Source organism: Felis catus, chromosome C1, assembly GCF_018350175.1.
Source record: "Felis catus isolate Fca126 chromosome C1, F.catus_Fca126_mat1.0, whole genome shotgun sequence".
Classification (NCBI taxonomy): Eukaryota; Metazoa; Chordata; class Mammalia; order Carnivora; family Felidae; genus Felis; species Felis catus.
In genome coordinates this window covers 214,848,956-214,867,392 of record NC_058375.1, presented here as the reverse complement: position 1 = coordinate 214,867,392, position 18,437 = coordinate 214,848,956, and the positions used below count along the sequence as shown (strand labels likewise).

Here is an 18,437-nt window from a genome sequence, read left to right as displayed (position 1 = left end):
CGCAGAAAGGAAATGCGTCTTTCTGCGAGCGAGTATTTGGCGTCTGGAGTTCTCCACCGAGTTAGGTGCCCAGCGGGTGCGCCGCCAGGGAAAGCCCCCCTCTCCCGGCTTTCCCGAGGGAGGGTGAGCTGGTCACAGAACGCGCATCCCTTCCCCTAGGGCACGAAGACACAAGCGAGTCAAGTCACACCCGGGTCCTGTTGAATTTCCCGGGGGACCACAGGTGAGTCCACAGAGCACCCGGCGGGAAATGACCTGGCCAGTCCTCAGAAACGCGGGGCTCGGGGAGCGTACGCTTGCGGGGCGCAGCCAGCAGCCCCCATTTCTGGGGCGCTCGCCCCCCGCCTCTAGGCCTCAGTTTCCTCCGGGTCCTCGCGGCGCGGGGCTTCCTCGCGGCCCACTGCGGCTGGCGCCCCTGGCCCCGGCGCCCCGCCCCACTCGCCCGGCCCCGCGCGGCGCCCACCTGCGCCCCCGGCCCGGGGTCCCCGCCGCCGCCTCGCCGGGAGGGCGCGCTCAGCCCCGGCGCGGGGCGGGGCGCCCGGCCCGTTACCCCGTGGGGCGCGCTCCGCCCGGACAGCGGCGCCCGGCGGGACCCCGGGCCGGGCTGGGCCGGGCCTGGGCGGCTCTCGGGCCCGGCCGCGGGCCTCACGGGGCTGCCGCGGCTTGAGGGGCGCGCGCCCGGGCCGCCGCCGCCGCGGGCTCACCTTCTGACGGATCTGGCCCGACGTGGACACCTTGCGGATGAGTTTCTGCGGGGAGCCGGGCTCCGCCTCGGGTTCGCTGTCGGACGACTCCTCGGGCGGCGGCGGCGGAGGAGGTTGCGGCGGACCCGGCGGAGGGGCGCCCGCCGCCGCCGCCATGCTGCCGGGCCAGCGCGCGCACAGCGGGCGGGGGCGGGGCCGGGGGCGGGGTCTGGAGGGCGGGGCCTGTTCGGGCGGGGGCGGGGCCGAGACTGGGTGGTTCCCCCCCCCCCCGCCCCCCGCCGCGCCCCCTGCCGGTCACGCGCGCAGCCGCAGATGGAGTCGCGCTCTGGCCCCTCCGCCTCCACCCGCGGTGTCCCCTGGCCCCTGGTCTCAGCATCTGTTTATTTTCTGTCTAGGGCACGATTTGCGTCATTTTGTTCCTGTGGTCACTTTTTTTTAAATCTTCAGTCTTTTCGTTCAAGAATGTAAGTGATCTCCAGGAGGCCCGAGACTCTGTCTTGCCCTGCATTTTGTCGCCAGCGTCAGAAGCAGCGTCTGGCATTTAGTCGTTAGTTGCACCATAAACAATTCGGAGTGGAGGGATGCATGCATGAATGCAAGAAAGAAAGAAGAAAGTACTTGGACGGACTTCTGGGATGCCAGAAGAGGGGTACACGATTCCATCTGGTAAGGGTTCCTGGAGAAAAGATGCCCAGGAGAAGGAAAAGGCTAGCAGGAGTTATCCCTGACAGGGGGGAATTGTGTTCTAAGAGGAGGGACCAGATTGTGCAAAGGCCTGGAGGCAAGAAAACAAGTGTCCAGGAAAAAAGGAAGTTGTAGCCTAAAGGGAGGAAAATAACACAAAGAGATGAGCCTGGGGGTGGGCAGGTCAGATAGAGCTTTGTAAACCCGATAAAGAGGTTAGTCCTGAGGGCAACAGGAAGCCCTTAAGGGATTTTAACCCTGGGTGGGGCTGGGTCACAAAGCTGGAGCCTGTGATCCAGGCTTTGAAGTAATCAGGGCAGGTGGCTGCCTGGGTCATTGGGAGGGGCTGCAGAGATAAAGTAGACACAGAAGTAGGTGGAGGCAGGAGGCACAGGTGACTAAGAGGCCCTGGGTGCTAACCAGGGCCGCCGGATGGTAGATGAGGTAGGTGGAGCCCTTCCCTGGGGGGAGCAGGAGAATGCACTTGTTTTCGCTGCCCTTTGAGACGTACAGGTGTTTGAAAAGAGCTTGGTGCTACCTGGGAGGGGCAAGTCCTTAGGGGACTGCGTGACTGTCCCCTTGCTTTCAGAGGGCTGCTGCTAGAGACTCAGTGGCCTCTGGCCTGCCTGCTGCTCAGCATGCTCTGGCCCCTGCTCCTCTGAGTGATACTTTTCAGAAGCAAAACAAGTGAAACCCCCTCCCCCCCACCGGGGGACACAGAATAGCATCTAGCATGGGGAGGGACATGGCCAGGGGAATGGACGCAGAGCCAGGACAGAGCATGTCAGGGCCTAATGCAGGAACACTCTGGGACAGGCCCCGAGCCCCTGGCTGCACTGCCCAGTGCCATAGCCACTGGCCACATGTGGCTACTTCAATTTCAATTTCAGTTAATTATAATTAAATTTTCGGTTCCTCAGTCACACTAGCCACATTTCAGGTACACGATAGCCGTGTGTGGCTTAGCAGCTACCACAAAAGACAGCGCAAATATACATTTCCATCCTCACCGTGAGTTCTGATGTGCACAAAGATAGCGATGGCCCTTGTACGCTGCCCGCCCAGCACGCCCCAGACACTTGAGCAGTGATTTTAGTCTCACACACCAGCCCCACAAAGCAAGCTCGCTGGGCCTGTTCTGGCGATGGAGACGGTGGCCTGGGGTTCAGATACGTCTTCCAAGGAGTGGAAAAGAGACCAGGTTTGGACATGGACCGTGTGTCTTCCAGGCTGGCTCTCCCACAAAGCTGGGCCCAAAGGAGCTCGTAGAAAGCAAGAGGGGAGAAGGGCCTGTTCTGGGCCGAACCGTGTCCTCCCCCCCACCCCGCCAGCATCCCCCCAAACGTTCATAGGTTGAAATCCTAACCCTCAGTACATCAGAATGTGACTGTGTTTGGAGATAGAGCCTTTAAAGAAATAATCAAGTTAAAATGAGGCCATTAGGATGGGCCTTAATCTAGTGTGACTGGTGTCCTTCTAAGAAGAAATTTGGACACAGAGAGGCTCAGAGGGAAGACCATGTGAAGACACACAGAGATGCCATCAACAAGCCGAGGAGAGAGGGAGGCCTCAGAAGAAACTGGCTCTGCCACACTTGACTTCAGGCTTCTGGCCTCCAGCTCTGTGAGAAAAGTATCTATTGAAGTCCCCCCAGTACTTTGTTATGACAGCCCAAGCAGACTAAGACCAATACAGGCACAGAGGAGAGGGTGTCCCGCATCCCCATGGAGGTTGGTCATTTTGTATCCATTAATTACAAATAGTGTGATACGTAAGTGCAAAACCTAGGGGAACTGATATTAATGCCATCAAGGGTGTTGGAAGGCTCTCCGGAGGAGGGGTGACCCCAGCTGGGTTTGGACATTTGAGAAGAAAGGTAAGGGGGTGCAGGGACTCTCCCGGGGAAAAAAACACAAGGCAGAAGACTCCTGGGCAAGTTGAGAGAATGACAAGGCTAGCCAGCCGTTGGTGAGAAGAGGAGGCCAGGAGGGTGTGGAGCTGTGGCTGGCCTCGGAGCACCCTCTGTGCTGGCCAGGAGCAAGGACTCTGTCCCTCGGGCACCGGAGCCACTGAAGGGTGTTTAAAATATATCTGGACAGACAGCGATCCAGAGGAGGAAAGACTAGAAACAGAGAGGGCATTAAAAAGCGATTCGCCAATCCAGGCAATCTTGATTTGGAGCAGAATCAAGGCCGTGGTCACAGTGGTGGAGAGAGGAAGTGACACGCAGGAGACACAGCAGAGATGGAAAGGGAGCGGGTGCCCTAGTCGGGAGATTAGGGATGCCTCCCGGGGACACGGATTTCAAGGAGGATGCTATCCCCAGTGACCACAAGTAGACCTAGTGGAGGTGAAGATCAACTCGGTTTTGAACACACGGAGTTTGAGGTGCCTGGGTGAGCTGTTGCCTACACCCGAGAGAAGCTCAGGGGACATGTAGGCTCCAGAATCCATCATCTTAGAGGCAGGAAGCCACAGACATGAACGTGAGCTGGGAAGTAGCAGCTGAGGCTGGATGGGAGTGTATCTACAATCATGAGAAAATACTACAGATTGTCTCAGCAAAGAGGAGCCTTTAAGAAGACAGAATGTCATGTGGGATCCTGGAACATGAAAGGGACATTAGGCAAAAGCTACAGACGTCTGAATAAAGAACGGGCTTGAGTTTAATAATAACATGTCAATATGGGCTCATTAAGTGTGGTCAACGTGCCAGCCTAGTGGAAGATGTTCGTAATAAGGGAGATGGGCGTGGGGGAATTCACTGTCCTATCTGTGCAAACCTTCTGTAAATCTAAACCTACAGGACTTGAAAATAAAAGGTGTATTTTTAAAAAAGAGCATTCGGCTCGTTAAGAATCGTATTATGTTCCTCAACCAGCGAAACATAACTCTGGCATATTTTTCTCTGATGAGTGAAGAAGGTTTTCTGTTCTCGGGTGACTGCAGAGCACAGTTCCCTCCGAGAACCACCCCCCCCGCCCCGAAGTGCTGTGCCTGTAAGAGCACACTCCCTCCGGTGCCTCTTTACGGCATGAGTCACGCTGTGAATCATCTCTAACAATGTGCAGCTCCCTGAGTTTACCCCACCTTAAGGGCATATCAAGGTGGCAGTAATAACACACTTCACATCCAACCTAATCTTTCTTGACCTGTCAACGTAGAAGTGCACGCACCTCCTGTCAGGAAAACCCGCTCCATGTTAGAATAAATGATGCGGTTCAAAACATGGTAATTTTTTATTTTTTCTTGGAGAGAGTGGGGCGGAGGGAGAGAGAGAGACACAGAGAATCTTAAGCAGGCTCCATGCTGAGTGTGGAGCCCGACTCGGGGCTCAATCCCATGACCCTAGGATCATGACCTGAGCCAAAAGCAAGAGTCAGATGCTCAACCGACTAAGCCACCCAGGCACCCAAATGTGAGAATAATCTGATTTTACCTTGAACTAGGGTTATGATTGACATTTGGAGCAGGACATCGCTTCTCTCTGTGGGACATATAACTTTCCTGGCCCCCAAGCATTGTGACAACCAAAAACCACCCCCATACATTTCTAAACAAGCCAACAGGGGCCCCCCACCTACCCCAGCTCCCCAAGGATTAGTGAGGTAACCGGTACGGGCTGTGGCCTTGGACTAGGATGGGAGCACCGGGTAGAGTTACCGGCATAGGCAAACAGACTCTCTATTTAACTAGCTACATGCATGATAAAATTGTAGCGCACCAAATATGCTCACCTCACGAGGACAAGTAACACTGGGGAAATCTGAGCCGATGGGTGGGGTGTACCGGTGTCGAGGTCCTGGTCGTGATAGCACACACCATAGTTTTGCAAGACGTTACCCTTGCGGAAAATGCAGGATCTCTCTGTATTATCTCTTACAACTGTATGTGAATCTACAGTTCTCTCCATAACATGTCAATTAAAATAAAAAAAGAACTTACAGGCAGCCAGTGCTGAACCATAAGCGCTAATCTCCCCCTCTGGCTCTCCAAGGTCTCATATACTTATTCAGCATCAGAATGTGAGCAAAGGTTGGGGTATAGACTCAGGGAAACCAGAGTTCAACTCTCGACTCTGACCTCTCTGAACTGCAGTTTCCCCACCTAACGACTGGGTATGACGGGACCCCCTCACAAGCACAGAGGGAATGATGAGACATTAAGGTACTCAGTGCCCCGCGCAAGGCAGGCGCCCAGTAAGTAGCAGGGATTCTGCTTCTCCAGGCTTCTGCTGGCCGGTTGCAGAACTTTCTCCCAGGTTCCCAGCCCCCACTTGCCTCATGTGGCACGCTCGGTTCCTTGGTACCCTGTTTCTTCCAAATGCAGCTACCTGGAAAAAGCCCCGGGCCACACGGCCAACCTGCGCAGGCACATCCTCCCTCCCGACATGCCAGCAGACCCTCGCGTGCAGGCCCAGCCCAGGCAGGGTCCCCATCCCGTTCGCAGCAGCCGGCCGCTCTCTTCCTGCTCCTACCCCCAACCCCCTCCCCAGGGTGGCCAGCTGCAGGCTGTATTCCTGCCAGCACCTGGAAGTCTCGGAGTTGGGCATTTGGGGACTAAAATAACCTGGAGGGCAAGAGCTGTTCCGACCTCTGGTGTGCAGGGACTGGCCTTCCAGCTCTGGTCTCCAGCTCTAACCCACACAGTTCCAAAGGCCAGGCCCACTAACGTCCACCCTGACTGAGGATGTCCCGGGATCAAGCGATGCAGGACCCAACAGGCTGGTCCTCTGGCCAGGCACCGCGGGGCTGACTCCCGGGTGCCGGCTCGCCTAGGATCTCTAGTGGGAGCCGAGCACAGCTGGCCTGTGGGCTTGGGTGGAAACAGAAGAGGGGCTCGGATCCCCAGAGTGGCCTGCCGCCCTGATCCTTCCTGAGTATCCTGAGAGGGGGCGTAGGCTGGCATGGGAACGTGCTCTTCTCTTCGAATCGGAGAAACGCTAAGGAGAAATTGTGTCTGACCCCGCAAACCCACAGGCCAAAGGCCCAGTCTTCTGCCTATTATTAGTATTACTATTCGGTCTCCAGAAATGAATCCTCATCCCTGTCAATATCAGAATGGCTCAAACTTGACACATAAGTCCACACCCTCCTTTGTATATATGGGAGCCTCCAGCCTAAATCCCAGTCCCCAGGACACAAGCCAGCCTGGAATCCTGCTGAACAAGCCCAGATGTGGGAGCCTTCGTGTGCATGGAACCCAGGCTGCTGTGCAGCCCTCTGCCACTGCTTGTGGTCCTGGAGACCCCACCCCACGTGTCCACCCCACCCCTGTCCCCTCCTTTCACCCTCCTACCTTCTGTGAGGGGTAGACCTGTGCAGAGCTCTGCAAACCTCTTTGTTCCTACTCCCTTGAAACATGGACCAGAGCCTACACACCCCCCAAAGCCCCTCCATGGGCCTAGCGGCCCCCAAGCTGGCAGATACCACGGGCCAGGAAGGGGACTCTGAAGGACGCCACCAGGCACCACCTACAGCACCCTGGCTCTCCTCTAGCCCCCCCTTCCTCCCTGACACAGAGCAGCCTGTCCCCCACCTAGTCTCAGGGAAGACACCCTGAGAAGTGCCCCCTTCCAGGACAAGCCATTCCTAGGGCTGGCTTCTGCCGTCATCGGCCGCTGGGCATTGACCGACCTGACCAAAGCTGGGCCAGCCAGATTCTCCGTCCCAGGACCTACACACTGGAACCAGAGACCCCGAGGCTGAGGGTACCTGGTGCCGGGCCACCACTACGGGAGAATGGCTGCCCAGAGGGCAGCCCCGGGAGCTGCTGATTCCTGCCCACCTCAGATTCTTCCTTTAATTCCATTCTCTGAGCCCCTCCAAGGTCCTTCCAGTGCACTCCCTGTTTTCCCTTAAACCAGCCAAATCTGATTTCATTGCTTGCTTTCAAGAGAGACTTAACCAACAACCCAGAGCTCAAACAGGGACTAGGAGCAAAAGTTAAGCGAGTGATGAAGAGTGTTTTGGCCACATTTGTCCTCTGCTCTGTTCATCTCAGGAGGCTCTTGGGGGGCCGTGGAGCTAGGATTGGTCAGGTCATTAGAAACATTGCCTCCCCACCCCCCACCCCCCACCCTCCCACCGCCTATATGTTTCCAGGGAAACTGTTTACCCCAGGCCCCCCGGTGAAAGCCCTGGACACACCAGGCTCCACCAGGTGAGCACACCACATCTGGGATGTCTTCCCACCTTGAGCCAACGCTGAGCAGGTCGGGCTTCCTTTCTAGATCCCGCCCTCCCCCACCTGAGACATGGGGACTCTGATGGCTGCAGCTTGCATGTGGGTGATGTCACCTGGGCCCCTCAACGAGCCAGCCTGAATCAGAGCAGAACAAACTTTATTTCTGTGAGTAGACCCACGCTTCGGTATTTAGCATAACTAAAGGACTAACTGTGGAGCTCCGCTCATCAGGCTGTGAACTACCCCGTTTCCCCAGGGCCAAGGGCGACCTCTTCACTCATCCGCGGCCTCCCGGTCTTTCTTCCCTTCCTCAGTATCTCCCGAGTCTTTCAGATTTTGGCGAGCAAACTCCTCGAAAACCAAATTTTCATCCTGTAAACTACAATAAAGCAAAGGACGTTTCGATCATGGCATGCTCTTCGAAGCTTGCAATGAAATCCCAAGCAAAGCAAGATCTTTGTTCTTCCTTTTGCAACAGACGAACTGATCAAGATTTTTCTAAATGATGGAGCGGGGCATCAAGCCATCCTCCTCACAGCTTTTCACATAAAATCTCTTAAACAAAAAAGAGACAATGAAGAAACCCACAAGGCAGACACACATACCCAGTATAACTGAGCACGCACACATGCCATGGTGCTAGGGAGCAAAAAGAAAACCAGGGCCTGAGGTGGTGTTGAGAGCATGGGGTGTGTACAAAAAGAACCCCAGAGGGGTTTGGACCCAAGGAGGGAGTCACAGAACAAAAGGGACACTCAGAGCAATGGCTCACCTGTCCTTTGCTGTAGCGGTAAGCATGGAATAAAGGAGAGAGAGAGAAATCTATCAGAATAAATTCTGTCTGACAGTTGCACCTGAAAAATTTCTTCCTTATTTTGGTGACTTTATAGTCGGAGGGATAAGAAGCCCAGATACGCGCATTTCACAACAACCCCACGTAATCCCCACCTCTCTGTCTTTTCCAGCTCCCGGAGCCCTTCTCCCTGCACGTTCGAACCACGGCCTCCTTTACAGAGTGCCTGCCCTCACCTCCTCTACCCTCACCTCTAGGATGCTTTCTCCCTTCCTGTCCTTTGGACTGCATCTAGAGCAGAGTCCCAGGTGCTGTAAGGACCCGCTCGCCAGGCCCAGCTCACACCTTCTCCTCCGGCTCGCTACGGGGGTGTCCTGGGACTGGATGTCTAACCAGCACCTCCCGTGGTTGGGGTATTTGGGGTTCGCGCTCAAGCTTGGGAACCACGCCCGGGCCCCTCAGGGTCTGATTTCTCTGTGAACAGGTTAATCATGTTGTTGTTGTCATTGAGTTATGTTTTCAGATACGTTTTGCAGCCCCTGATTGACTGCTACTCGTTTGAGTGGTCCTTTGCTCTTTATTTGCTCCTTTCGCTTTCTGCCCGCTTAGTAAGGCGCTGTCGTAACCCTCAGTGGTGAATCAGCAAGAGCTAAGTGAAGTGAATAACTCCAGAGGGTTTTTCTGAGAGCCCAGGAGTGATGGAGAGTCACTGCTCTGGTCTCTCAAGCACGGGGAGGGAAGTGTCTGTGCGGGCTGCTGACCACAGGAAAACAACAGAGAGGCCCCTGGGCAAGAACCATCCTGGGCCCCCAGAGTGCTAGCATGATTATACTAACTGGGACCATCAGCCTTAAAGAGAGTCAAATCAACCCCTGCCTTGCATGTGGATGCTCTTGACATGGGATAATAAAAACTTGGTAGCATTTCCGTAGTGTGTATTAGGTACAAATCAATTGGCCCCTGGTCCTGGCAAGGCTTCTCAGCTACAAGTTACACCTTTCCTGCTCAGTCTACCTGTCTAACTCAGAGCCAGGAATTAGACAGGTAAGATGTGTGCACTCCTGTGAATGAAACATCTGTGACTCAAATCAGAATCCAGACTGCAAAGTCAGAATTTTGAGGCCATGGCGTGATTTGTCCTTTCCCCCTGAAATCTCACAGCATAAAAGATCATTGTGTAGTCTTGATGTTGTGATATGTTCAAAGGGAGGGCCCCAATGACTGAAACACGAAAATGTCATACCCAAAAAAGGAAGAGCCCCATTTTCCCCCAAGTGAAGTTGAAAAGTCTGTTCACAGCTCTAGAAAACAATCTGGCATAAATGGTGACATCCCCTCAGGTCATAGTTTTAAAATATTCTTTTTAAATGTCCTTGGAAGGGACCAGAATGCATCTCAATCTCACAGAGTTAAAAAATAGTATCTGAATGATGCCAGCGTATAGGAATAAGAAAAATGTGGCCAGACTACTTTTCCCCCCAAAGTACATTGACTATTTGAATCCAAAACATTTGGAAAAAAATACCTTGAGACAAAATATTTTTGAGACCAACCCAAAATGAGTACGGGGGTGGGGCTCATTCTAATGTCTAAATGCCGTTTCATGATCAATATTTAAAAACCTAGAAAGTGTAAGAAAAACAAATCTTCCTTGTTTATACCACTTTTGTTTGTTTGTTTGTTTAGTAATTTCTACACCCAGCGTGGCACGTGAACTCACATCCCCAAGACCATGAGTCGTACGCTCTACCGAATGAGCCAGCCAGGCGGCCCTGTTTATAACACTTTTACTTAAAATATTCTTTGTTGCTCTAACTAGGGAGGGTTCTCATTCACCCAAGTCTATTTTCCTTTCCTGCCAACTCAGCCACCTTAACATTAACACAGTGGAGAATTTTTCCCCAGAATTTCTGAGCTCGCGCCTGTGTGCTGTTTGCCGCTCCATTTACTTCCTTTAAAAGAGCCGTGTTGAGATCTAATTCCTATACCACACAATTGACCGACTTACATGCACACTCCAGTGGTTTTTAGTATATTCACAGAGTCGTACAACGCTGGCTTCCTTTTCTTCAGACAGCCATACAAGAGCCAACAGATTTGCAATTCAAAGGAGAGCCAAGGTGTCAGGAACTCGGCCTGACACTCTTTTCTAGTATTTTCAGTGCTCTCACAATAATCCTGTCAAAAATCACTGTCCAAAATACTTGTCAGGCATCTTAAATGCCTGTTAATGTTTTCCCATGAAATGCAAAAGTCTCAGCCTCTTAAATGCGTTTTTTGCCTACATTTTCTTTCAATCTCAGTCAGGTTCTATTCCCACTTGAGCTTCTGCTTTTAAATCATTCCTGATCAGGGCGCCTGAGTGGCTCAGTTGGTTAAGCATCCGACTTCAGCTCATGATCTCATGGTTTGTGGGTTCAAGCCCTACATCGGGCTCTGTGCTGATAGCTCAGAGCCTGAAACCTGCTTCAGATTCTGTGTCTGGCTCTCTCTCTGTCCCTTCCCTGCTCGTGCTCTGTCTCTGTCTCTCAACAATAAATAAATGTTAACAAAATAATAATAATAAAAAAAATAAATCATTCCTGACCCAACCCAACAAGAGAGCCCACGTCCAAGAGGAGGGATGCCCTGTCCTCCGCGTTCTAACTGAAGGTAGACAGGCCATGGCTCATGGCTGAGGGGATAAATCCTCCCCTGTGGGCTGGCCCGGGGCACCTTGAGGATGGCAAACCATCACCTGCTGTACCTATGCCCAGAGACACCCAGAGACTCGATCAGGAATGACTACCAATGGATAAATAAGAAATCTGCAAACAGTAAACGGTTAGAGAAAACCACGACAACGTGTGACTGACCTGGGTCCTCGGGCCGGGGGTGCATGAGGCGGAAAGGCACCTCAGAGGCCACTTCACTAGAAAAAAAGAATGCAGATAGGTGAGAACACGTGCACGATTATAAATCACGCGGAGAAGAGCTGTGGCTGCAGAGATTCCCAGCTGGCAGAGGATTCAGCGTGATTCGAAACAAAACAAACCAGAAATCAGGAAGTGGTCAAGTAGGAATCTTAAATGTATTCCCTGGAATGTGGTCCAGAAAGTTCACTTAGGCCTGGCAGAGACAGCTAGGATTTGTAGGCTCCCCATCCCTCCTGGTTTCTAGTTTCAGTGACGTGATGTTCTGGGGAGAGGAGAGGTGAAATCCTGGAGAAAGGTTGGTTTTGGAAAAAATCTGGCAAAACCGTACACGACTTTTTAAATGTTAACTCCACGTTAACAGTCACATAGTCGCTTGCTAGAGAGAACAGAGCTGAGCAGGGCCCTCCAAATTCCAGAAGCTGAAAGGCTTCGGGAAGACTTGGAATTTATACAAAAAGAAGGGAGGAAAGGAGTCAGGAAGGAGAACAGAAGAGAAATCTGGACCAAGGAAGAATGGAAAGGAAAGGGTGACAAAAAACAAGGGTCTCTCCTTGCTTCACCCAGGACCCACGGCCTCCCCCTGCCAGCTTCCATCAAAGCCCACCTGTTTATAAGGCCACTCTCGTCAGTCCCCAGTACAGGTGAGGTCTAGGAGGAAAGATGTACCCTGGGTCCCGTGTGAGGGATGGAGATGGTAAGGGTCTGAGGGAAGGACTGTGTAAGGTCAGTGCCTGCCTCAAACATCCCTTACCCTGCCTCTGTGGGCACGATTTATAAAAGGTAACGTTACCATTCACAACACCCGGAAGGCAGAAACCACCCAAATGTCCGCCCCCTGATGAACAGATGAACAAAACGTGGTGCGTCCACACAGCGGAATATTGCTCAGCCACAAAACGAATGAAACACTGACACGGGCTACCTCACGGATGAACGGCAAAACCATGACGCTCAGCGACAGGAGCCAGGCACAGGGGGACGAATACCGTCTGATTCCGTTTAGGAAATACCCAGAGTAGGCAAGTCCATAGAGGGAGGAAGATTGGGGGTGGCCAGGGACCAGGAAAAGGGGGAAATGGGAGAGCCCACTTAACAGGTCTGGGGTTTCCTTTTCGGGTGGTAAAAATATGAAGGAGACAGATAGTGGTAGCCATGGCACAACATTCGGAAGGTCCTCGATGCCACTGAATTGTACATTTCAAAATGGGTAAAATGAGGGGTGCCTGGGGGGCTCGGTCGGTTAAGCATCCCACTTTGGCTCAGGTGGTGATCTTCCAGGCCGTGAGGTCAGGTCCCACGTGGGGCTGTGTGCTGACAGCTAGGAGCCTGGATTCTGCTTGGGATTCTGGGTCTCTCCGCCTCTCTCTCTCTGCCCCTCCCCCCCTCAAAAATGAACATTAAAAAATAAATGCCTAAGTAAATAAATAAATAATAAAATAAAACCAAATGGTTAAAATGGTCAGCTTTGTGTTACACACAGACACACAGACACAAAGGCAGCGGCCTGGAGCACGCCAGCTCTCTGAGTGTGTGTGTAGCTGTGTGTCCCTGCCCAGGGGAGGCCCGGCTTGCAGTCTCGGGGGGAAATATCCCCAGCCTCACCCCGATGAGGCAAGGTTCACATGATGCATCCTAAAGGCAAGCGGGCATCATTTCATAACACCTCTGAGCATAACTGCCAATAAACCGGATTTCACTGCTACTGTTTTGAACCTCAGATTTGGTCCCCTGCGATATCCTGGGAATCGGGCAGGGAAGGAAGGTGACGAGGCTTACCTGGAGGTCAGCTCTCCAAGAAGGCTAGAAAACACAAAAGCAAACAGGGCTGGTGACTGTCCCGATGGTAACGTGACCTTATTTCCCATTATTCAGCGGTGGACCCGTCCCAGGCACGCTCCTCACTCACAACCTACCCGTAGGTTAGGGATCGTGCGTCCCCGTAACAGGCAACTCAACTAATCCTCTCTACTTGTGTTTTCATCTCTTTCTCAGGCGGATTAGCGAAAAAGAGGAATCACTTGGGTCCAAGCCCTGATGTTCAAGAATAAACCACAAAGGTCATTGCGAAATACCTGTTATTCCCTTATCTTGACTGCTAAAAGAAACTCTGTTGAATGCTTTAGATCCTCTCAGAGAAAATCAAAGAAAATGCTACACACCTTGAAAAACACTACACATATGGACACCGTAGTAACAAAATTTGTGAAATCAACCCATGCTCTATTTTGTGGTCCGAAGCAACGTTTGGGCAGCTCTTTATCGACTTAGATTTATGGAAAATATGCCCGGACTTGCCTTTGATGGCAAGCGAAAGGTGATGGCCAGGTGAAAGGCCAGAGCCTTTGGCAATAGATTTTGAAAGGAAAAGGAGAATTCAAAGTTTTTCCTTTTGATGAGATTTTTTAAATAGAAGTTCATCTCATTAAAAAAAAGGAGGGGGGAGGGTGCTGCCTGGGTGGCTCAGTAGGTCGAGCGTCCGACTCTAGATTTCAGCTCAGGTCATGATCTTGCAGTTCGTGAGTTCGAGTCCTGAATAGGCTCCACACTGGCAGTGTGAAGCCTGCTTGGGATTCTCTCTCTCTGTCTCTCTCTGCCCCTCCCTAGCTTGCTCTCTCTCTCTCAAAGTAAATAAAAAATGTTTAACGTGTATTTATTATTTTTGAGAGAGAGAGAGAGAGAGAGAGAGAGAGAGAGAGAGAGAAAGAGTGCGAGCAGGGGGAAAGACAGAGAGAGAGGGAGACACAGAATCCGAAGCAGGCTCCAGGCTCTGAGCTGTCAGCACAGAGCCCGACACGGGGCTCGAACCCACAAACCACGAGATCATGACCTGAGCCGATGTCGGACGCTTAACTGACTGAACCACCCAGGCGCCCCCTCAAAGTAAATAAATTAAAAAAAAAAAAATTTTTTTTAATTAAAAAAAAAAAAAGGAAAATCAGTTCCCCAGAAATCTGAGGTATCTGTGCTCTCGTTGCGAGAAGGAGACTCCCAAATCCTGTGATTACATGCTGGGGAGGAAGGAAAGGTGTTCCCATTATGGATGGTTGCCTCCTGAGATGCAGGCATGAAGATCTGCCCGGAGTGTGTCTGCAGTGGCCATTCCCTCCTGCAGGGCAATATAGTGCGAAACTTATTTCCCTTTTTTGCGTATCGACTTCCACCGCGTGAGCATACCACGCTCACTTGTGCCAAGCAGTACTAACAGGGCACATCCTTCGTAGTTCGCCTTTCTACTTTTTCCCACGTGCTGTCATATCAGACAGAATTGACAGCCAGACGGGTAGGATCTCTCCAAACCTCTACTTGGTCAGCGATTGAATCTGCAAACCTTTCTTACTTTCTGGCCCCTAATCAATCATTCAAGGAAGGGTCAGTTCAGACTGGGAAAGGCCACGACAGCAGACAGCGTTGCGTCTTGGACACTCACCCTGACACCGTGAGCTTCACCTTGATGTGGTAAGACACCAGGATGCCCAGGACAGTCCGGTCTATGCCCTCCTTCAGTCTGCTCAAACAGAAGGGAAAAGGGGAAGGATGTAGTGCAGCAGCAGAAAGCAAGAGCCGGAGGGATGAACAAAGCCTCACCTCCATACAAGCCTATTATAAGGGGGGCGTCTTCTCAAGGAACCGGTGAACTCAATCAAGCTGTCAAAGTCCTAGAACTTTCCTTACTCAGGGAAGGGGATTCCTTTCCTGCATTGTAGCCTGGTATCTTCCCCCTGGACGTTCAGAGGCCACAGTGTGCTTCCTGGTTCTCCCTGCTCTGTCTCCACGGATGCTCATCCACCGGCTTATCAGCCAGAAACCCCTGTTCTCCTCGGCTCCTCCCTCTGCCCCACCTGCCATCTACTGAGTCCCTCCCTGGGCCAACCAACGAGTCCCTCATTGACCTTTCCTGCTATACTATCTCAGTAACTTACCTCCCACAGGCCAGGCTCCTTCCCTGAGCTCTCGGCCACCCCGCAGCCAGAGAGCTCTCCCAGGGTCAAGTCCTAGCATGGCCTGGGAGGCAGTCTGGGCGCTGGCCTTGCCTGCTTTTGCCACCTCAGGCCCCGCTATGCCCCAGCGTCTCCCATGTGCCCACCTTGCCAAACATAATGCCTTCCTCCTCTGCTCTCTAAGATCTCAAGTTGAAGTTGAGCCTCCTTTGTGAAGTCTTCCTGGACACCCACCAAGCAGCTTGGGTCTCTCTCCTTTGTGCTCTGGCCCTGTGTCCCCAGCACCCAGCACCGTGTTGAAGCAATATCGAGTGAACGCGGTGCGTGGGGCCATCACGTGTGCCCCAGAGACAGTGCCGTCTAACTTTCCTCAATGGAAACTCCATTTCAGGTTCTACCATCAGGTGCCGAGCTCCTGCTGTCTGATAGGCACCGTGCTGGGCATCGGCAACACAGATTATCATCTCATTGGTCTGATGTGGGGACATGAAGTATTCCCGGATGCCCAGTCACAGGAGTTATGGTCTGAAAAACATCATGACATGCTAACTGGAACAGTGTGAATGACAATAGATAACGTGGCCAAGAAAGCTGAAGGCTTGAGGCAGAACGCAGGGGGAATGGTTGTGCTGACAGGTGTGACAAGGGTCTGAGAGAGTGCAGGGCACGTTCTGGGCCCAAAGACCCCAGCCCAGGGATCCATCTCACGGGATGGGATGCACCTTGGACGTTGCTCCCAGAGCCGTGATGCCCCCTGAAGACTCCATCGGCTCATTCATTAGTGCCTGGAGCTCCTTGCGGAGGGCAAATGCCTTTGTCTGGAACCGTGGATGTGGTCACTCAATAGAGAGAGGTTGCCACCAAAGGGGGCAAAAAGGGATACAAGCCTGAGACCCTACCCCGTTGCCAGGACTGACTCTCTGACTTGTCAAGAGAATGGGGTCAAATAGCTGGGGAAGAGAATGTGCTTCGTCTCATGCCTGAGAATATCCTGCAGACTCTCTCCCCTGCCATTTTCCTTGAATGCATTAGGCTGTCTGCTCCCCCCTAGTCTCTCTATCTCTATCTCTGTGTCTGTCTCTCCCTGTCTCTGTCTGTCTGTCTGTCTGTCTATCTGTCTCTCTCTCTCTCACACACACACACACACACACACACATTGGTTAATCTGGGTTCTGCTGTGGTTGTCGCTTTCCAGAGCCCTGGAAGACAGCCCTGAAGGTGGGGGTAAGTAAAGGACTCAGGTTTAGGGGTGGACTTTGCTGTGTCATCAACTGACCAGGTGACCTTAGTCAAGCTGCTCCCTTCTGGCTGAACTTCAATTTCCTTATTCAAAAAATGAGTATAAACTCACCTTCCACACAAAAGTGTGGACAACTTACATGTTTGTGAAATAGCCCGTGAACCCTAAAACATTTTCACAAAGGCGGCGTGCCTTTGCTGATGTGGTGATCACACACCCCGGAATAAGTTGACCTAGCGTCAGTCTCCTAGACCTTCACCAAAGCGCCTGAGAATCCAACATACCAACTCGGCAAAGTACCCTCAGAAAATCCTCTGACTCCTGTGATGCTGCTTTCTGCCAAATGTCTGCTGACCCCACTGTTGTCTCAGAGAACGTGTGCTACTGAGCTATGGGGTCATGGAGGTCAAACAGGCGATCCTCTGCCCGACGGCATCGCCTTGGAGGCGGCCTGGTGGGGCCATGGAGGGAGCCCCAGCGTGCCACACGGGGGACGGCAGCCGGTGGGCCTTGAGCCTCGGCCGCGGCTCCGCCCAAACACTCAGGGCTCCCCAACAGACATGCTCCGGGAGTGGAAGCCTCCAAAGATGGCCAGAAGTGGCAGTGGAGAGTTGACCTTGAAGCTTCACTCTCGGTTTTGCTAGATCCGCTGGCTGAATGCAGCCAGCGGTTCTTTGAGTTGGGGTCAGCAGATCAGTGAACTTCATTTAAATTTCATTGACATCTGTAGCTACCAGCACTTCCTGTTCTTTACCTTTCCTGGTAGAAATGAATAAATGACATTTCCGTCATTCGTGTGGCCAACCGCATTACGACGTTTATTATATGCGAAGGGCGCCACACTAGCGAGTGATACTTTTAGAAGGGAACGGCTGACATTTCTGGAATGCTCACTGCGTCCCAAGCACCACACTGTCCATGTCTCCCATAATCATCCTAAACCTCTCCAGGAGGAAAGGCAGCACCCCCCACCGCACAGACAGGAAAACTGAGGTTCTCAGCTCGCGTAATCTGCCCAGGGTGGCCCAGACTGGACGCAGTGGAGCTGGACAGCCATCATGCCACACGTGGGCCCGTGAGACCAGGGGGTGAGATGAGGAGGGAGGCAGACGGGCACCACCCCTGCGCTGAGTCCCAGGGGCCCGTCTCCTGAGCTACAAGGACTCACATGGTGCTGGATGCCAGGTTCGTGTCCTCGTGCTTGATCTTCCCATCCAGGGCGATCCCCCTTCTCTCACGGTTGCTGGCCAGCAAGGGCAACAGTGTCAGTCTCGTGGTCAGAGTGCTGTTTGGTAGCACTTTCTCTCTGCAGGAAGAAAGACAGGATATTTGGCCAACTGTTCTTATGGTCATGAAGCAACCATCAGATCCAAGTTCCCTGCAACCCACAGGGAAGACGGTTCAGGTATCTGAGCACTTGCTTTACGACAAGCATTATGGCAGCTCAAAATGGGCTAGCAGTTGGGGCGCCTGGGTGGCTCAGTCGGCTAAGCGTCCGACTTCGGCTCAGGTCGTGATCTCGCGGTCCCTGAGTTCGAGCCCACGTCGGGCTCCGTGCTGACAGCTCAGAGCCTGGAGCCTGCTTCGCATTCTGTGTCTCCCTCTCACTGCCCCTTCCCTGCTTGTGCTCTGTCTCTGTCTCTCTCAAAAATAAATAAACATTAAAAAAAAAAAAGGCCGCCAGCAACATTAGGACATTCCTTCCTCATCCTGTTCTGAGTCGCTGAATTTCTGGAGTATTTTGTGGGGTTAAATGAGACTGACTAGCACAAGGGTCAGGGACCACACCAGGAGGTGTGGCACGTGTCCAGGGGAATGGATCGCTGAGGAGGGCGCGGTGCCGCCCTCTGTGAGCCCCGCAGACTGGACTGGTTTGGATTCGAGGCACACGTGCTCTGTCTCTCCCAGAGCTTCCCTGTCACTGGCCGGGTGGTGAGTTTCTCAGCATCTGACAGACACAGGGAGCCCATGACAAAC

The 18,437-nt window shown here is 52.7% G+C and overlaps 2 protein-coding genes across 5 annotated transcripts in view; both read right to left on the bottom strand.

The window, feature by feature from the left end:
• DGKD (diacylglycerol kinase delta) overlaps window positions 1–888 on the bottom strand; it is a 110,761-nt gene extending 109,873 nt beyond the window's left edge. For all 3 annotated transcript variants that reach the window (XM_023259828.2, XM_045034649.1, XM_045034648.1), the window contains exon 1: window positions 705–888. In XM_023259828.2, the coding sequence (XP_023115596.1) occupies window positions 705–860 (156 nt within the window). In that variant the 5' untranslated portion in view covers window positions 861–888. The remainder of the gene's footprint in view (window positions 1–704) is intronic.
• A 6,826-nt stretch (window positions 889–7,714) lies between these two features.
• The window catches only part of SAG (S-antigen visual arrestin), a 29,967-nt gene continuing 19,244 nt past the window's right edge, over window positions 7,715–18,437 (bottom strand). For both annotated transcript variants that reach the window (XM_003991270.5, XM_019838903.2), the window contains 6 exons: window positions 17,629–17,766; window positions 14,710–14,787; window positions 13,059–13,082; window positions 11,223–11,278; window positions 8,347–8,356; window positions 7,715–7,953 (listed from right to left, as the gene is read on the bottom strand). In XM_003991270.5, the coding sequence (XP_003991319.1) occupies window positions 7,848–7,953; window positions 8,347–8,356; window positions 11,223–11,278; window positions 13,059–13,082; window positions 14,710–14,787; window positions 17,629–17,766 (412 nt within the window). In that variant the 3' untranslated portion in view covers window positions 7,715–7,847. The remainder of the gene's footprint in view (window positions 7,954–8,346; window positions 8,357–11,222; window positions 11,279–13,058; window positions 13,083–14,709; window positions 14,788–17,628; window positions 17,767–18,437) is intronic.